The 18,561-nt window shown below is 41.0% G+C and overlaps 1 protein-coding gene across 1 annotated transcript in view; it reads right to left on the reverse strand.

Moving 5' to 3' along the window:
- COL4A3 (collagen type IV alpha 3 chain) overlaps positions 1-18,561 on the reverse strand; it is a 108,055-nt gene that overhangs the window by 86,194 nt on the left and 3,300 nt on the right. Inside the window, exon 2 of the mRNA XM_074963896.1 lies at positions 2,553-2,609. Within this exon, the coding sequence (XP_074819997.1) occupies positions 2,553-2,609 (57 nt within the window). The remainder of the gene's footprint in view (positions 1-2,552; positions 2,610-18,561) is intronic.

Here is an 18,561-nt window from a genome sequence, read left to right on the forward strand (position 1 = left end):
TCCACCAACAGAAGTTGGTCTAATAATAGACATTACCTCACCCACCTTGTTCTCTCATATCCTGAGACCAAAACAGCTCCAATACCACCACAAACAACTTTGGAAGATATTGAATTTTGCCACTTAAAATGGAAACTTCACAACATGAAGAAACCCAGATCTGAAGAAGAGCTCTGTGTATGTAGCTTAGGGAAGTCACTTATCTGGTTTCATACGGGGAGGGGGGGTACACTTTTTGGCTGATTTGTCCCGTCTGGTACTGGAACAAAACTGGATACGGTTTTGTCCGGTACCTGATGGGGATGCCATTTTGAAGAGCATCTTTGAAGAGCATGTTCTGCCCCTGCTGGTGGACAGTGCATGTGAGGTCACGCTAGTGGGGACGGGTCACGCAGGCAGGGGTAGGCTCATGCCTTTCCCAGAACTGCTGGAAAGTCCAGTATTCCAGGAATGCACAAGTAGCCACCTTGGTGTAGCTTGAAAGCTCATGCCTTCCCCCAATAGAAGTTGGTCCAATAAAAGATATTACCTCACCCACCTCGTCTCTCTCATATTGTGATAATCAGGGTCCCTACCACACAAGGGGAGAAGAACTCCAAAGAATAAACAACCGAATCAACGGTTTGTATACAGTGTTATTCTATCTAAATGTGTCAAGTAAGGCCTTTCATGAAAGCTGGTAATGTTCTGAACTTGATGGCCATTAAGAGATATGTAAACAGGTTATGGTTATAAACATATGCATATATAGGGGTGTGTGCGTGTAGAACATTGTAATTGTAACTAGGATGTAACTGCAGCATTGCCTTGCAGCTTGTGGGGAAGCTATCAGGGAGGGAGGCCACGCAGGCTAGTTGTTTACATGAAACTAACTCCAAGCACGTACCATTGTACAACCTAGAGAAAGACAACAGTGGACCATTAAAGTTAATGAAAAGACACAAATTGAAAAGAAAACCCCAGTCTTGGTAAACTAAAGGAAGGAGGGAGGTCCCTCCACCACACACATATTGTGTAACCATGAATTACCAGTCTGAGAGAAAAGAGGAATGGGCGGGAGAGGGAACCCCTGAAAACAGTTTGAAGGGAAGACTATCCAGAAACTGGATGCCAATATCTAAGCGGCGTGCTGTCCGTGGAACATTGAATCCCCACTAGGACAGACAGCATGCTGGGAAACTGTTCCGAGGCAATAGCTAACTTGTGTTAGAAAAGTTAGCGTAATAGAGAAGTGTAAAGCCTGAGATGGCATCTTTATGTTTATTTTCTGTGTAACTGGTCTGTGTTTGCTCTCCCTTACTATTTCACCTTTGAATCTCTGATTTTTCTATCGAATCTTTTTGTTTATTTTTACCCCATACAGGTCTCTGTTGTGCAAACTGTGTGGAGCATGTGTGCCCAAGTGAACTGATAACTGGGGGCAGGTTTCACTTCTTCAGAGGTGACAAACCAGAGGGGAAAAGTCCATGTGTCTGGTAGTTAAGAACTCGGGGAGATGGATTTGGGCAGAGCCTAGACTGGAAAAGTTGTTGTGGTCACCCTGCAAGGATAACTAGGCTACTGGAAGCCAGGGTTGAGACCTTCATGCTTGCAGGCCGGCCACTGGTCAGGGCTCTGAGCCACAGCAGCATAGCATTAAGGCACCCAAAGTTACAAAGCAGGTGGTGACAGAACCTCTTACTGGTCTGGGTAATCCCCAAAATGTCACACGCATACTGGGATCAACACAGCTACAAAACTGCAAACTAAGAGTATGTCTACACTGGAAACTTCAAAGCACTGCTGCAGGAACGCTCCCACAGCAGCGCTTTGAAGTGCGAGTGTGATCGCGTGCGAGTGCTGGGAGAGAACTCTCCCAGCACTCCTCGTAATCCACCTCCACAAGGGGATTAGCTCCCAGCGCTCGAAGCCTGTCTACACTAGTGGTTTAAAGCGCTATAAAATGTAAGTGTAGACAAGCCCAAACTCACTTGCCGGAGTCTGTTTAAGATGAACAGTTTGTCAAGAGCTTGGGAGGAGTGCTCTTCTGTTTTTAGTACTGTAGAAATCTGAATAACTTAGGCCTTGCCTACACTGCCACTTACAGCGCTGAAACCTTCTTCGCTCAGGAGCGTGAAAAAACCCACCCCCTTAGTGATGCAAGTTTCAGCACTGTAAAATGGCAGTGTAGACAGTGCACCAGCGCTGGCTGGGAGATATTCCCCTTGTGGAGGTGGTTTTATTACAGTGCTGGGAGAGCTCTCTCCCAGCACTGGAGCCGCGACTACAGAGCAGCGCTTTAACGTCGGCTGTGTAGATATACCCTAACTAAATGGAAAAGATTTTAAAACGTTTACATTTTTCCTAGTTAAACAGTGTGTACAGAGTTATTCTGAGAGGTGAATGTAAGGTAGTGAATCCATTTGAGGGTTGTTTTTACCAGAAATAGCTAACCGTTTGTACCACCACCCAGTAAATACATTCTGTTTATCATTCATATGTTATTAATTTGCACCAATGATTCATCTTTAGGGGAGTGGGGAAGGAACAGGGTAACATATTTAATCTCTTACCTTATTACCTTTCATTCCATCACAGTAGCAGTGGCTTTTACGTTTGCAGACACAACTCTGAAAAGAAAAGATAGGAACTTTACAATAAAGGGAATTAATTATTTCAATGTGCTGTCTGATGAAGGACAATTGCCTTGAAAATATTAGATCTATATGGTATTTAAATGAAGTAAAACAATTTCTAGGTAACATATCAATATCTATACATTGCACTATGTACAACAGTCATCCTTAGCACTTGAACACTAGGTAGTTACTCCTCACAACAGATCCATGAGGCAGGTAAAGGATGCTATCCCCATTTTTACAGTTGGGAAAATTGGGGCTAAGGGCACGTCACTCTCCTATGGCACAAAGGCAGTAAGTATCAGGGCTGGGACTGAAATTCAAGAGATTCTGGCTCAGAGTCATGGGCTGTGACCATTCCTGGTAGATCCTTTAGAAATTGAACATAGAACCAGAGCACAAGCACCAACTGTCCAAAGTGCCGGGGGGTGCTCAACCACGGGCTTTGTCCCAGGCCCCGCCCCCACTCCACCCCTTCCCCCAAGGCCTCCCCCCACCTCTTCCCGCCCTTGCTCTAGACCTGCCCCGCCTCTTCCTGCCCCCACCCTGCCTCTTCCCGCCCAGTTCGGGCCCTTTCCCCAGAGTGTGCTGTGTCCTCGCTCCTCCCACTTCCCCCCAGCCTTCTGCATGCCGCAAAACAGCTATTCGTGGCGGGTAGGAGGTGCGAGGAGGGAGGGGGAGGCACTGATCCATGGGGCCCGCCGGCAGGTGGGAGGCTCTGTGGGGGTGGGGAGGAGCTGATAGAGGGGCTGCCAGTGGGTGCTAAGCACCCACCATTTTTTCCTGTGGGTGATCTAGACCCGGAGCACCCAAGGAGTCGGCACCTATGAACCAGAGAAAGCGTAAGCCCCAGTCTACACTACAGAATTAGGTCAACATAAGGCAGCTTACACTGACCTAACTCTGTAAGCTTACACGGACCTAACTCTGCACTAAAATGCAGCTCCCAGCAATGTAACTCGTACTCTACACCGACTTAACTCCACCTCCACAAGAGGTGTAGCTCTTAAGTCAATTTACTTAGGTCGATGCACTGTCAGTGTAGATATTGCGTTGCTTACATTGACTGTTGCAGTTTTTCAGAAGCTGTCCCACAATGCCCCACTCTGGCAGTTAAATCAGTTCGAGCGCTCCTGGTGAGGACGCGAACTGCCAGAACAAGGAGCATAGTGTGGACATGCAAAAGCAGTTTAATTACTGTGGTGGCTGTATGTCTATGTAACTTAGGTTGACTTAATTTTGTAGTGTAGATTTGCCCTGCGGGAGAGTGTGTGATGGGGGAAGGTGGAATATAGTTCTAGGTTACAATGGTATTTTTTTCCTTTTGTCACAATCTAGTTACAAATGCTTTTTCTGACTTCCTCATGTTGCACCTACCTACCCATTCTCTGCCTCAGACCTCTGTACAGCATAATAACTAAGGGCCTGATCCAGTATCTGCAGAAGCCAGTTGAAAGATTTCTATTGATTTCAACGAGTGTGGAATCAGATCCAAAGTGCCCAATCACTTCTGTTGGAGAGATGGACACTGTCCAATACAGATATCATGAAGACACAGTATAAATTCTGCTGCTTATAAAATACACAAAAAATACACCTATAATTTCAGCCTCTGGTCTTCTTTAATCAACAAGGCTCTAAAGACAGTAAACTCTACAAAAAATAGTTTTCACCCATGAATTACTGGTAGAAATTAAACCCCTTTTTTTTTAAAAAAAAAGGACTGTGTTTTAAACTGGCCTAGAATAACTTGAAAACTTTAAATTCTTGAAGAGATTAGCAGGTGTGTAATAACTTATTGCAACCATGGAAGCACATTTAGTCTTGGTTATGGATTGCTATGTCTGTTCATTTTAAACTCAGATTTATAGCTATTTTTAATCTATACAAAATTGTTTTTCTACTGGAAGTCACTATGAAGATCATCTCAATTGTGACTGAGACACAATAAATAATATCTGCTAGATAATTGCAAGAGTAGTTTTTTTATAGAAGTATAATCAAAAGCAAAGGGAAGACGAGCTTAAATTTTTTGTCTTATAAATTTGTGCTTGGACAGCAAGTATTTGGAAAACTATAGAGATATGATTGTTATGAGATAGTTACAATGGAGCAAAAGGGAACAAACAGAGAAGCAGCATATCAGAACATTTTAATGGAGAGCTTTACACTGGAGACAGAGGGTAATTAATATTAACGAGCACAGCATTCCCATATCATGGTGATGAGTGCAAGCTGGTTAGACGGATGCCTTTATTCTCCATTTGACAGCTGCTCTCTCTTCCTAGGACTTTTTATTTTCTTTTTTGATTATGTTTAAATTCCATCCAGTCAGATTTTCTTATATTTGTACTTCCTAGAATTTTAATCAATTAGGATTCATGAATTTGAGAAGATCCAGGTCTAAGATTTCCACCCATGATATTAGAACTATGCCTGAATTCCAGAAGTGAGTGGGACCTTCTTCCACAACACCTCAACTAACGTTAAACTACAAAAATTAAACAAAAAGTGTTTCTCATACTGCACTTCAGTCATGTCCCAAACTGGCAGTACCTACAGTTGGGCCTCGATTTACATGGTGGTTACGTTCTTGAAGAAACACTGTTCAAATAGAAATTGCATAAAAAGATATCAAGGGTCTATGGGAAATAAGGGTTTAGGTTCCAGGCTCACACGATGACCTCCCTAATATATCCAATACAGGTTTTATTAAAAAAATTTAATGAAATTTAAACTTGCTACTGACCTTTACTGATGTTGAGGGTGAACTTAATAGGATGATAATACTGATGTTGTTGAAGTCAGAACTCCGAGAGTTCATCTGGGGTGTCTGGGGAGGCCAGGGAGTGTGGAAGAGTGGCATAGCCATGACGGGACACCTGGATGGGCCCCCACTTCGGGTGAGTGGGCAGGGGCAGGGGAAATGAGGCAGGAGGGATGGGTCAGGAGGGATTTGTACCGCCTCCACTCACCCTCTCCAGCCGGCCATGCGGGGGAGAGATGGACACTCTGGCTAGGGGCCACCCCCTGGCCCCAGGCGTGCACCCAGGGAGTAGAGTCAGGAAGCGGGGGATTGTGCCACTCTGCCTGCGCAGCGCTCCCCAGCTGGAATGCCGGGCAGGTGGAGTGGGGTAAGCCCCCGATCCCCTTCCAGGCAGGAGTGCCATGTGGAGCAGGGTAAGCCCCCGTTCCCCAACCCTGGTCCCTGGCAGGAGCACCGGGTGAGCATGACAATGCACACCCTCAATCCCCTCGCTGACAGGAGTGCTAGGTGGAGCAGGGTAAGCCCCCGTGCCTCGACCCCGCTGCCTGGCTGAAGCATGCGGCGGGTGGGTAGAGCAAGTGCTAGGGCTGGAGCAGAGCAGGCCTGGATGCTAAGTGGGTGGGCCATGGGCCACCCAGGCCCAACCGTGGCTAAAGAGTGGAGCTGGTGGCGGAAGACATGCAAAAAAAACTGGTGATGGTCAGTCGTTTGGTCACACAGACCAGCGTGGTGGAGGGGGTTTGGGGTGGGAAGCAACCAGCTGATTCTAGACACATCTGCACATCTTGGCGACCACGCTGCACCATGTAAAAGTGAATCCATACCGTGTACAAAAATAAAGGGTCACAATTAATTGAATGTGCATAACTGAAACTGTGCAAAAAAACACCATGTAAATTGAGGCCCGACTGTTATCAAAATTCAATGCAGAGCTCTGAATAGTAACACAAACTGACAATTTGAAGCACTTTCTGAACTGACATGGGGCCACAATGCAGGCTATAGAGTGTGCTGTGACAAAAGTTTGCAAATAATGAACATTTGGAGCATGAGTTGGATTTTTCATTTTATACTGTTTGGGTGGCTTTAATATTTTCCTTTTATCAAAAAGTTCAGCCTGCAGCCAACTAATATATGTCAAATTCTGATGTCAAGAATAGAACGCCTTCTTCGTGGTAATGTCAAATTAGGAAAGTCTAATAATAAATCACATGTATTGTACGGCTTGCAAAGTACTTAAGAGTGTGATCCTGACTGCGGTTCAATGCCTGTAATTCTTACTGAAGTCAACTGGAGTTGGAGCACCTAGCAGGACCAGCCTCTAAGTTACCTTGGTGAAGCTAGAAGTATACACTGTATATTTATAAGATAATTGCACATTTGGAATGTAGATGTATTCACAGCATAGTTCACTCTCTGATTCACACACAGGGATAACAGAAACTACAGAGTGTTATGTCAAAACTCACAGAACCATAAAATGTAGAGCTGGATGGGACCTGAAGAAGTCATCTAGTCCACTCCCTTTTGCCAGACCAAGCACACCTAGACCATCCCTGACAGGTGTTTGTCCAACCTGTTCTCAAAAACCTTCAATGAGGGGGATTCCACAACCTCCCTTGGTAACCTATTCCAGTCCTTAACTGACCTTATCATTAGAAAGTTTTTTCTAATTCTAACCTATATCTCCCTTGTTGCAAATTAAGCTGATTACTTCTTTTTCTACCTTCAGTGGATATGGAGAACAACAGATCATCATCTTCTTTGTAGTCCTTAACATACCTGAGGACTTTTCAGGTCCTCCCCCTCTGTCTTCTTTTTTCAAGACTAAACATGCTCAGTGTTTTTTCACTTTTCATTATAGGTCAGGTTTTCTAAACATTTTATCATTTTTGTTGCTCTCCTCCAAATTATCTCCAGTTTGTCCACATCTTTCAGTGTGTTGCCCAAAACTGGATACAGTACTCCAGCTGAGGCCTCACCAATTGCTGAGTAGAGTGAAACATATACTTCCCATGTCTTTATTATAGTACTCCTGTTGATAGACCCCAGAATGACATTAGCCTTATATATTTTTACTGTATTGCAGTAAGGAAAACAAAATAATCTATTATATGTAATATATAAATAAATAATATACATACTACTGACACTATACACTGCATATAATACAAATATAGGGTTAAACTGCATTTATCATGTTCCTTTGGCCACTTCACTTCTTACCCTTATTTATCCACCAAAAGCTTTTAGTGCATTGTTTCTTTTCTACTCTTTGAGAAAGATATTTTTAATGTATCCTTTATTTGTAATTTTTTTTTTAAAAACTGCTATGTACCTTCCCGTATGGCAGACGTTGTGGATCGGTTTTTCAGAGACAACAAAAGGAGAGAAAATGTCACATAGAATTTATTTTTTTTCATTTATAGTCTATAAATAAACTTTTGTTTCTAAATCATGCAAAACTCCAAGTGAAGCGAGGGCGGTATATTTTCTTAAGAGACACAGGCATTTAAGACTTAGTAATATAACATTTCCATTCGAATTCTGAAAAGAGAATTAGGCTATGTCTGCACTACACAGTTTTGTCGACGAAAGTCAGCTTTTGTTGAAAAAACAGTGGAGGCCTACACGCTGCATTTAACTCTCCTGCTATGCAGACATAATAAAGTCACCTGGATGAGAAGCACAGAGCTTTTTGCAAAGTCAGAGCGAGGTAGTGTCAGTGTAGACACTGCATTGCTTATATCACCCTAAGTGTCAGTGTAGACACCGTGTTGCTTGTCACCCTAAATGACCTCCTGAGGTGTCCCACAATGCTCTGTTCACCAGTTTGAACTCCACTGCCCTGAAGCCAGGCACACAGACATGCACCCCTCCCCCTTTAAACGCTGGGAATTTCTGAAATTCCTCTTCCTGTTCACTCAGCATGGACAGCTCACTCTGCATCTTCCCAGCTGACCCTGCCAGCTCCCCCCAGGAAATACGCTCCCGCCTGGAGTACACCAGAGCTGTTGGATCTGCTGGGTCTGTAGCTACAGCTAGAGCTGTAGGAACTTTTATACCTACCTTTGGTCCAAAGGCAGGAAATTTCACGAGAGTAGCTAATTTCATGAGATTATCATGAGACTGGCCAAGCACTGGGCTGCCCAAGAGACAATTCTGGCAGCTCTAAATTGTCCCCTTTTGAACAGTCACACACTGATATAAGACATGCATATTAAGTGACTCTGAAGAATGCTTGAGAAATGGTTGGGGAGGGATTTTCTGACATAATCTCTGGTTTTGTCACAGAAATAGTGAGTACTGGAATAAGATAAATGATTATTTAGAAAAAGTATTATATTTTAAAATTGCCACATGGATCCTTGCTGATCCTATACACAGTCAGTTACTGAAGACTTAACACAACTTTTTAGAAGGTGATTATTCTTATGTTTGGTGCAAAGTGACTTTTGTAAAGAAAGCTGCAAAGTAAATTGACACCAATGATGAATGACTGGTACAGAGATATGGCAGAAGTTTTTGCAGGTGAGCGGTTAGGGTCAGATTTACACTTTTTTTTTTAACTGATATCAAATCAATGAGTACACTAAAAGCTCTTTTTAATATCAGATGCTCAGTAAATACCTTTAGGAGTGTAATTTTCATTCTCTAAAGTAAAATTCACGATGTAGCAACAATCTTGCAATCCTTTGGCCAGCTGTCTTTATTCTAACTATTAACAGCTATTGTAAGAAAGGAAGTAAGCTGTAGAGTCTCTAAAATGAAATAAAATAGAAGGCAACAAAGTCTTCAGCAGATTCCTATCTTGTACATAAATACTGTAAAAAGAGGCAAGTTATGGCCTACAATGAGTATATAAAAACTCAACAACAAACTTGGTCTCAATCCTGCAACGTATGGTATGTGAGGGAATTGCTGCTTCGCCATGCCACATGCTGCAGGATCAGGGCCTTTGTTTTGTAAAACTATTGTAAATAATAACTGCACAGTACGTCACTTTCATTCAATGTCTTTTTACAACATTTCATACATACCTGCTCCAATCTATATCTGGAATTAATTAAAAAACTCACCCTTTAAGTAGGTGACATTCAAGCCAGACTCTTTTGGTAAACATGATGAGGGTATTTCTTCACTGCAGTATTAACCTGAGTTATTGACACCCGAATTAGCCTACCTCAAATAAGAATACAAATTAATTTGCAAACTGGACACCATTAAATTAGACTTGAATAAAGACCGGGAGTGGATGTGTCATTACACAAAGTAAAACTATTTCCCCATGTTTATTTTCCCCCTCTACTGTTCCTCACACGTTCTTGTCAACTGCTGGAAATGGCCCACCTTGATTATCACTGCAAAAGGTTTTTTTTCTCTCCTGCTGGTAATAGCTCATCTTACATGATCACCCTCGTTACAGTGTTTATGGTAACACGCATTGTTTCATGTTCTCTGTGTATATAAAATCCCCCTACTGTATTTTCCACTGCATGCATCCGATGAAGTGAGCTGTAGCTCAAGAAAGCTTATGCTCAAATAAATTTGTTAGTCTCTATGGTGCCAGAAGTATTCCTTTTGTTCACACTGCAAAATAACTCTCGAACTGCTGTATCCATGCTGATGCTGTGTTCTCACCTCATGTGAGGAGCTAAGAGTTCTGGGGCCATATCCCAGGCTTCTTTACATTGTAGTAAACTCTAGGAATTCTTTCCCAGTGAATTGTAGAAGAACTTGTCTCTCATTTCTGGGCACACAGGGGGATGTGTGGGAAGGGACCTGGATGACTAGCAGCACTTGCCTGGAGCTAGCCTTTAGATTGTAAGCTCCTAGGGGGAGAGATTGTCTATTGCTCTGTTTGTACAGTGCCTACCACTACAGGGCCCAACTCTTCTCCCCATGCACTTCCGTAACAAACTTGATTAATAATAAATAAATAATAATAATAGGCTGCGTTACTACAGTGTGGTTGTGTTAACAACTTACAAGCTCTAACTCAAGCTTTAGCTTATACACCCGCTAGGCAGCCAATTTGAGATACAAGCTCTACCATACTCAAGAGTTTTAGTGTGTGGACAAGGCATGATTTGGAGGCAAAACTCGAGTTATAACTCAGGAGTTAACCTTGCAGTGAAGAAAAGCCCTTAGGGCCTGATTAACTACTATGTTACTTCAGCTTTAAACCAGTATAATACACAGCTACCACCTATACCCACAAACTATTAATAATCTCTTCTGGAAGACTGAATATTTTAGTGAAAATGATGAAATAATCCTTTCTTAGCCCTGCATGGGAAGTACAATAGAGATCCCTTGTACTAAGCTAGGACTTGGGGAAACCATGAAAAAACAATTAAGTAATCTTCCTGATGCTCCAGGACTCAGCATCAGAGACAGGATTAGTACAGAGTTCCCACGCCGGTGCTCAAACCACTAGACTAGACCACACCTCTTTGCAGAGACAGCTGTAGAACTGTGACTGTCAAAATAGAAACAGAAACCCTGACTTTTTATCATTACAAATTCTTCTCACAGGATAAGACAACTCCAAGTTTAATCAATGCTACCATACCTTGACAGGGGTGGGGGTAAGCAGACAAAATGGTGGTCTATCATGGTTATTTTTTTCTCCCAACACTTGTATGATTAGTTATTTTCAATGTTCGTACCATTAGCATAGCCCCATGTTCTTGGATCTTCTATTTAAACGGATAGATTTGGGCTTATTTGACATTATTTATTAATTTGATGTTTTCATGAACTCTGTGGTTTGTGTTCCACTGTACTTACTGGATTTTTCACAAATAATGAACTATAAACACATGAAACTCTCTAGCAATACAAATTTGCATTTGCATAAGATTTTTCAGCACTACCTCCATGGCCATTGCAATTTTTATAGCAGAGGTAATAAGTATAATTATTTTTCCTATTTAGTGTATAATTATTGCTTTAACAAATCTAAGTCATGAGAATATAATAAAGCTTAGTCATCAGCTAACCATGTGGAATAAAGTGGTGGAAATGTCTAAACTTTAGCCTTAGGGATGCTACATATAAACTGAAAAATGTTCCTTTAGCATGTATGCAGATTTTATGTTTTTTCTGATAATCTTCCTACCGCAAATAAAATGTTGTATGATCACATATATCGGGTTTCAGCAGTGTCTGTATTAATACCATAGCAAATATGTGTTTGCTATACATTACCACAGCAAAAATAAATTTAAGTTCTTTTAATGGCTAGGTATATCTAATTTTTCTCTTAATAACTCCACTCCATCTTCCCAGTCATTAATATTTGTGCTTTATGGTGACACTTATTACATAAGATGACTCGAGAGGAAATAGGAACTGCAAGTTGTGTTGGTCTACCACTACAAACACTGCCTGCCTCAAACAATATATGGTGTTTAAATCTATTTTTTCTCTCTAATGAAATCCAAGGTCAATTCCCAAGGTGAAATCATATTTGATGCGGGTCCTCCTCGTGATATCCTTTTATACAGGTATTTATATATACAGGGTCTGATTCTGCTCAAACGTAAACTGGGTTTATACCTGTGCAACTCCACTACTACTGATGTACACCAGTATAGGAACAAAATCAGGCCCAGGATGTGTGGTTGGAGAACACCCAACACCTATCTCTTTCTCTCAGATTTTGCTTGGAGTTCATGTGTGCGTGCAGTGAAGGCAGAGGAGAGCACAATGGTCCTTCTTCCCAATTTACACAATCCTCATAAGGACAGGATAGAATTGCCATGGCTGTACTTGGAGGACCTCAGGGACCGTTCCCCCAAATGGCCACAGAAGAAGCAAGCCCATGGCTCTATACACCCAGTTCTTCTCTATGAACCAGCTGGCTGCCTGCCCTAGCAGTACTGAGCTACACCACACAAAGAGATGTAGCAGCAGGGCAATTCACAGCACACTATACACCTGCTAAGCTTGGCGTCCAGCTCTGGCGTGGGTCTCAGTTAACCCTGATAAAAATGATTAACATAATTTGCATGTCTTCAATCTCAGAGATGCAAAGAGGACATTTCGCTAGGTTCTACAGTGCCTAGCTTGAACCCTCCTGTATAACAGAAGATGAAATGAGCATAGTATTCGACCATGTTATTGCAAATTAAATTTAGATAGCTGTTAGATTAACCATACATCTACTCCACTTAGCCCAAGAACAAGACCATGTTCTCTTAATCTTTGCTTGAACAACATGTACTTCTTCAGAAAGTTGTTTGCCAAGTACATTAATTGAAGACATAATCCCATTTAATGAACATTATGTACACCAAAATTTACACTATCTTGATTTAAAAAGCAGAATCCCATTCTGGAATTTCCTAAACATGTTTTATCTATTATGATGCATGCCTGGAACCAAATATCAAAGAGGCACAAAATTAAGCTAACTGCAGTGTATAAAAATACTCCAAAAATATGATTGTCTCTTTTGTGCTACTTTATTGCTAAAATCTAATACTTCTCATCTTTTAGTGGTTTGCCCATTTCAATTTCCATTCATCCTAATTTATCATAAAATTAAATAGTAGTTACTGTTTCTTTAAGGTTTAGGAGCGAAACCTTCCTTGTCCAGTACTACCACAGCAGGTTTCCTGGATCAATATTGTGGCAATAGGGGGAGCAATCACAGAGGGGGAGGGAGGTTTTGGGTAAAGCAGTCTGGGAACTTCTTAGGAAACTGATGGTGCTGACTGATCTCAGGACCCCAGGCTGGAGTTCCATGAGTAATAGGCTAGAACCTCCTGCTCCTCACTATGGTAAGGGCTCAAGTGGGCACTTTTGAGGGGGTTACAGCCAGGCTCTTTTTCAGAATCAAAAGAGCAAAGCACTGGAAATTAAGGGGTTTTTATAAATAGCACCCTTCCAGAAAAAGGAAGCAGGTTGGAGCTGCTCCAACAGGGTCTCTCCAACAGGCAAGTGTGTATTTTATTCTATTGTGTATTCTTTGCAAAGACTTTCAGCAGATCCCTCTGACAATAGTCTCTGATGTACTTTTATTATTAGGGGGGAAAATGAAATGAAGCCCAGAGCAGGAGGAATTTTGTTACAAATCCCAGAGATATGCTTTTTATTTTCCTGTTGAGCCCGACACAGGCAGTAACAAATTAAAAGGAGACAATGTGTGTGAAGTTAAGTGTGATATACATATTTCAGTTTCTTTTCTCATTAACAAAGTTCATAATAGATTTCCTGGTAATATTGGAAGTTCACATATTGCTGATCCTACTCATGCCCACCCTGCTGCATTTAATATGACGGGAATTTTATAATAAAAAAAAATCAAGGCAAGATAGAATGGGCAGATAGTCCTGGCGTTGTATTAGTGGTGCTACTGACAATGTACCCTGCAGTAGTACCATGGGGTGCCAGTTATGGACCAAGGCACCATTGTGTTAGGAGCTGCACAAACACATAACAAAGACAGACCTCAGCCCAAGGAGTTTATAATCTAAATAGGTGTGCCTCTTCTCACTCTCATGTCTATCACAGAAACAGGAGGTGAATTCATGCATCAGTTGATGACACTTTCAGAATGGCTTAAGTGTTTGTTGGACAAAAGTTTCTTATTTAAACTCACTGTGGAGCCTTTCTGGTCAGAGTGAGCCTGCCTGTTAGGGAGTGAATGGGCGCTGCTGTAAAATCACCCTTTTATTCTCCTCTCACAATAGTTTTCCTGTTTGAGGGTCTTATTCTGCAGTTCTTGCTCAGACAGTTCCTATGGGGGTCAATCATAGAATTGTCTGAGCAGGAACAGTATAATCAAGAACATTTAATTTCACCTTTTTCCACCAAAACATCTGCACAGATGGAGGGGTGGATGGCATGGAGGATACTTGGCCCAGATACAGATTTATAGCCCCATTTTGACCAGTTTATGATTAATTTGACAACAATTTACCTAAAATCCTACAATTTATCAAGTAGTGTATGGGAATAGGGTGGTTTAGTAGTTTGTGAGCAATATATTGGTGCTTACTATCCTAGATTGTAGAAGCTGGTTAAAACCAGTCCGAACCGCAGTATAGCTAGGCCTTGCATGCCTGCCTATATTTAGCAAACACCATTTTTTTGGGACTTGACTATGCCCACATGGTTTCTTCATATTGTTTTTGTTGCATAAAGAGCAAAAGATACAACAGGCACTTATTACCTTTCAAAAAACAAAACAATACTGATATTGTTCTTTTTGTGTGCTAAGATAAATGGGCAAGATTCTTATCCCTGTACTCATAGCAATTAGCATCTTAATCCAGGTAGGTCAAGGTACTATTCAGTGTAATTAAGGGTATCAGAATCTGGCCCAAAGTGTTTAAATTGTCAGGCAGGTAGAGTTTCCAAAGGCTGTTCAGTAACCATGTATCCCAGGGAGTTCCTTCTCCAAGGTTTTTGTGCTTGAAATCACTCAAAGCAGAAAGTCCCATTAGGCTAAACAAATGTAGCCTTCAATAAGAACTATGTTAGAGAGTGTTCAAATAAATCCCCCTTTCTGGATTAGCCAAAACAGTCTCAGAGAATTTGGTCTTGTGGAAAAACTTTGGAGAGGTTTTGATTAGCTTGTTCTGCTGCCAACCTTTGTGCCGCTTCACCTCCTCACTCCTTTCCTAACAGGGAGACATTTTAAAAGAGCAACCTAATAACCAGGAACTATATCATCCAACTGGTGAAATGCAAAATTTTACTAACAAGTGCCATGCATAACATCACCTCAAACACTGTGCTTGAATATGGCATCCTCTTACTCCCCCATCCATTGTCCAGTGGGCGTAGGGGGTATTAATTTATATTGTAAGTCTTCTGGTTCAAGGACCTGTCTTTTTGCATGTCTATACAATTCCTACCATGCTTTTGGACACTATATAAATAACATTTTAAAAATGGGTCCCTAAAGGCCACACATAAGGAAAAAACAAGAGGCTATGCAATAGCATGCCATACCACTGAACAGTCAAAAACCTTCCCTTCCACAAAACATAACTGGTGGCAATGCAATGTAGGAAAAAGGGTGCTGGCCTTCTGAAAGTAGATGGAGTCAGGGAACGACCACTATATGTAAGCATGATCCCCTTGCAAAGTGAGGTAATTTCTGACATAGTTTCTAGCACAATTTAGCATTGACTATAACAATATTAGCTTTCTCAGAACAAGCCCACAATATACACTTTGATTTCTGTTATTACCAATAATTCTGGAAGCTCCAAAGTTGTGCAGGCTACTTTTTATTTTAAATGGCCACGAATATTGGGTGAGTCTGGGGTGAGCCTCAAGTCAGGCTCCGAAAATTAGAGACAACTTTTACAAATTTTTGCCACAGATCAGTTGATTTTGTGACAATCTGTTTGGCATGCAGATGTCAGGGAACGATATAATACAACCTACTGCTCCAAATCCCAGTAGATTTTGTTATGTCAGCTTTCTCTATGTTGTTCTGTGTAAAAGTGGAGCACACATGGCCACAGTTGGTAAATTTTCATTTGAACAGAGGGAAAGAATGGCAAATAAGTTAGGAAGTTAGCCTCTCTGTGCCAGTTTTGACAGAAGCTTCCCTACTCTATCACAGAATTGGTAGGTTAAAAAAAACAAAAAAAAACCCCCAAAACGAACTACAACTATAAAGCTGAAAAAATACAAAAACATAATATAAATGATCAGGCAAAATGGAATCCTTTCAGTGTATTTAAGAACTGTTGTGGTTTTAAACAGTTAAGAAGAAAACCAACAGCCGTTGAGTTTTGCACCTAATTTCTGGAATCACGTAATCTATGCCAACATACTGAGTTTACTATTATTACTTTGTTAAATGAGGATGGTAGAGTGAAAAGGTGCCAGTAAAATAGATAACCAGATATCCTCTAGTACTTGCAATTAACAGCAGAGTATTGTGTGTCAAAGCCATGTTATGATAAGACACCTCTCGGTCTAAGTTGCCACTGTAGTTCTTCCATAATAAAATCAGAGTATGTTTGTGACTATCCACGCTGCAAAGCAGTGGAGAATATGACCCACTGTTTGCTCTGCAAGTGTAATAATTTTAATGATCTTTAATCAGATGCAACTTGGACTATACAGTTTTGTTTAAACGTATATCTTGTGTATTTGTAAAAACAAGACTATACGTCAAATGCTGACAATTCATCTTTTATGAATTTTATCACGGCACAGTAATTCATTCATTCGAGTGTCTTACTGCAATTATAAAATGCATCACAGACAGGATTTTTAAAATATATCCCTGTTAATATAATCGGTTCTGAGCAAGGAATTAGTTGTAATGATGTAACAGTTCTGAATTCCAGGTTTCCAGGCAGACTACTTAATTTCTCTTGGCCGAGAGACAATAATAGGTCAGATGTCAGCTGGTGTAAATCGGCATAACTCCGCTGTTTCAATACGTTGACTTGAGTGTAATCATTGATTTACACCACATGAGGATCTGGGCCAATAAGAGTAATTTCACACTCCAGTATTCAACATCCTACACAAGGGTGTAATCAGCATTTGCTACACTTAGCACTGTACCTGTTGGTTTTTATGTGGTTTGTGGTGGACTGGTGACAATTATAGAGCTAATTATAGAGACAATCAAGACCAGTGCAAGCCAGCCCCTGGAAGACAACCACATCTAGAGGCCGATCGTGAATTTCTTAAACAGGTAACATTCCTGCTTACCTCAGGAATGAATTATATAAGAATTAACCAACCCAACAGCACACTTAACCAGGAGTGTATTTTTATAGATTGGTTGATTAACTGTGTTATACATTTTCAAATGTACAGCCTCGATGTCAAATGAGGCAACTATGCCAATCAGTGCAGATAATTCACAATACCTGAGTATTCCCAAAAGCATGCCTAAGGGCAAGTGTTATAACTTTGACAACACTTTGCCCCTCCTACATCTTGGCTCATTGTCAAAGCGTACCGTTCTGCATCACATTTCTAGCAGACTTTGGTATAGGTATGCTTATGGACCAACTACAGGATAATTGTGTTAATTTTTTTCTTCTGATATAACTTTCCTGTTTCATATTTCAAGACATATTTTATACTATCAACTTTATTAATGTTTATTTAGAAAAAAGACAGGTCATCATCAAAAAGAATCATAGAAACATAGGACTGAAAGGCACCTCGAGAGGTCATCTAGTTTAGTCTGGTCCACTCATGGCAAGACTAAGTATTATCTAGAAGACCATCCGTGACAGGTGTTTGTCTAACCTGCTCTTAAAGATCTCCAATGATGGAGATTCCACAAGAAGAGGATCTCATAAACATTTGTTTTTCAATGCTGATGTAGTAAAAAATGAACTAAAAGGGAAATATAAGCCTGCTACACTAATTTAGCTCAGGGTCACATAACTGGCCAGGAACATGATGTTAAAAAGACCTGTTCTACAGACCCTAGGGCTGTAAACTAAAGAACTAGAGCCAGTACTAATTTCAATGGGCTTCTTGTGCAGGATCAAAGTGGAAATAAATTTAGTTGTTTTGAATTATCTTTAATTAAAAATTAAAGCTTCAACAGCAGTCTTTTACAAGATTCACATGCTCTCCCTCTTTCTTTTAAGCAGAGATTTTTCTGAGCTAGAAGAACTGGACTCTAATAATACTGAGTATTTTGTTGACAAAACTTTTGTTGGCATCTGCCATGAATGGATTCATTTTGTATTTATTTTATATTATGTCATGAATACACAGTGTGAAGTGTTACTGGTTTGTCTTTAGCAACTGGATCAGCTAACAGGTCTTAAGAAGGCTAGTCACAGTCTGAATGGAAAGCATGACAGTTGAGTCCGTGGTCATTCCTTTGCTCCAGGGAGAAGATATTTGCATCAGCCCTTCACCTTGTGTTTATTACCTTCCCATCTGCAACTGCTCTGCAAGTACCTTACGGGGCTGAGTAAAGTTTCTACTCACGGCACACCTTTCCCAGCCTATCTGCACAGGGAGGAAAGAAGGCTGCTATCCTCCCACACAGTAACCCACAGTGTAGACAGCATACACATGGAACTAGGGGGTGATTTTATTCTTCTTATGCAAGCATGTAAGATTTTGTAAGATGTAAGACGTTGTAGGCGTCTAGCATGGAAATGTGTGCAAAGTAATCTACTCATACTTTGCTTAGTCCCTGCCCCAAGGAATTTA

Source organism: Natator depressus, chromosome 9 (assembly GCF_965152275.1).
Source record: "Natator depressus isolate rNatDep1 chromosome 9, rNatDep2.hap1, whole genome shotgun sequence".
In the NCBI taxonomy this organism is placed as follows: domain Eukaryota; kingdom Metazoa; phylum Chordata; order Testudines; family Cheloniidae; genus Natator; species Natator depressus.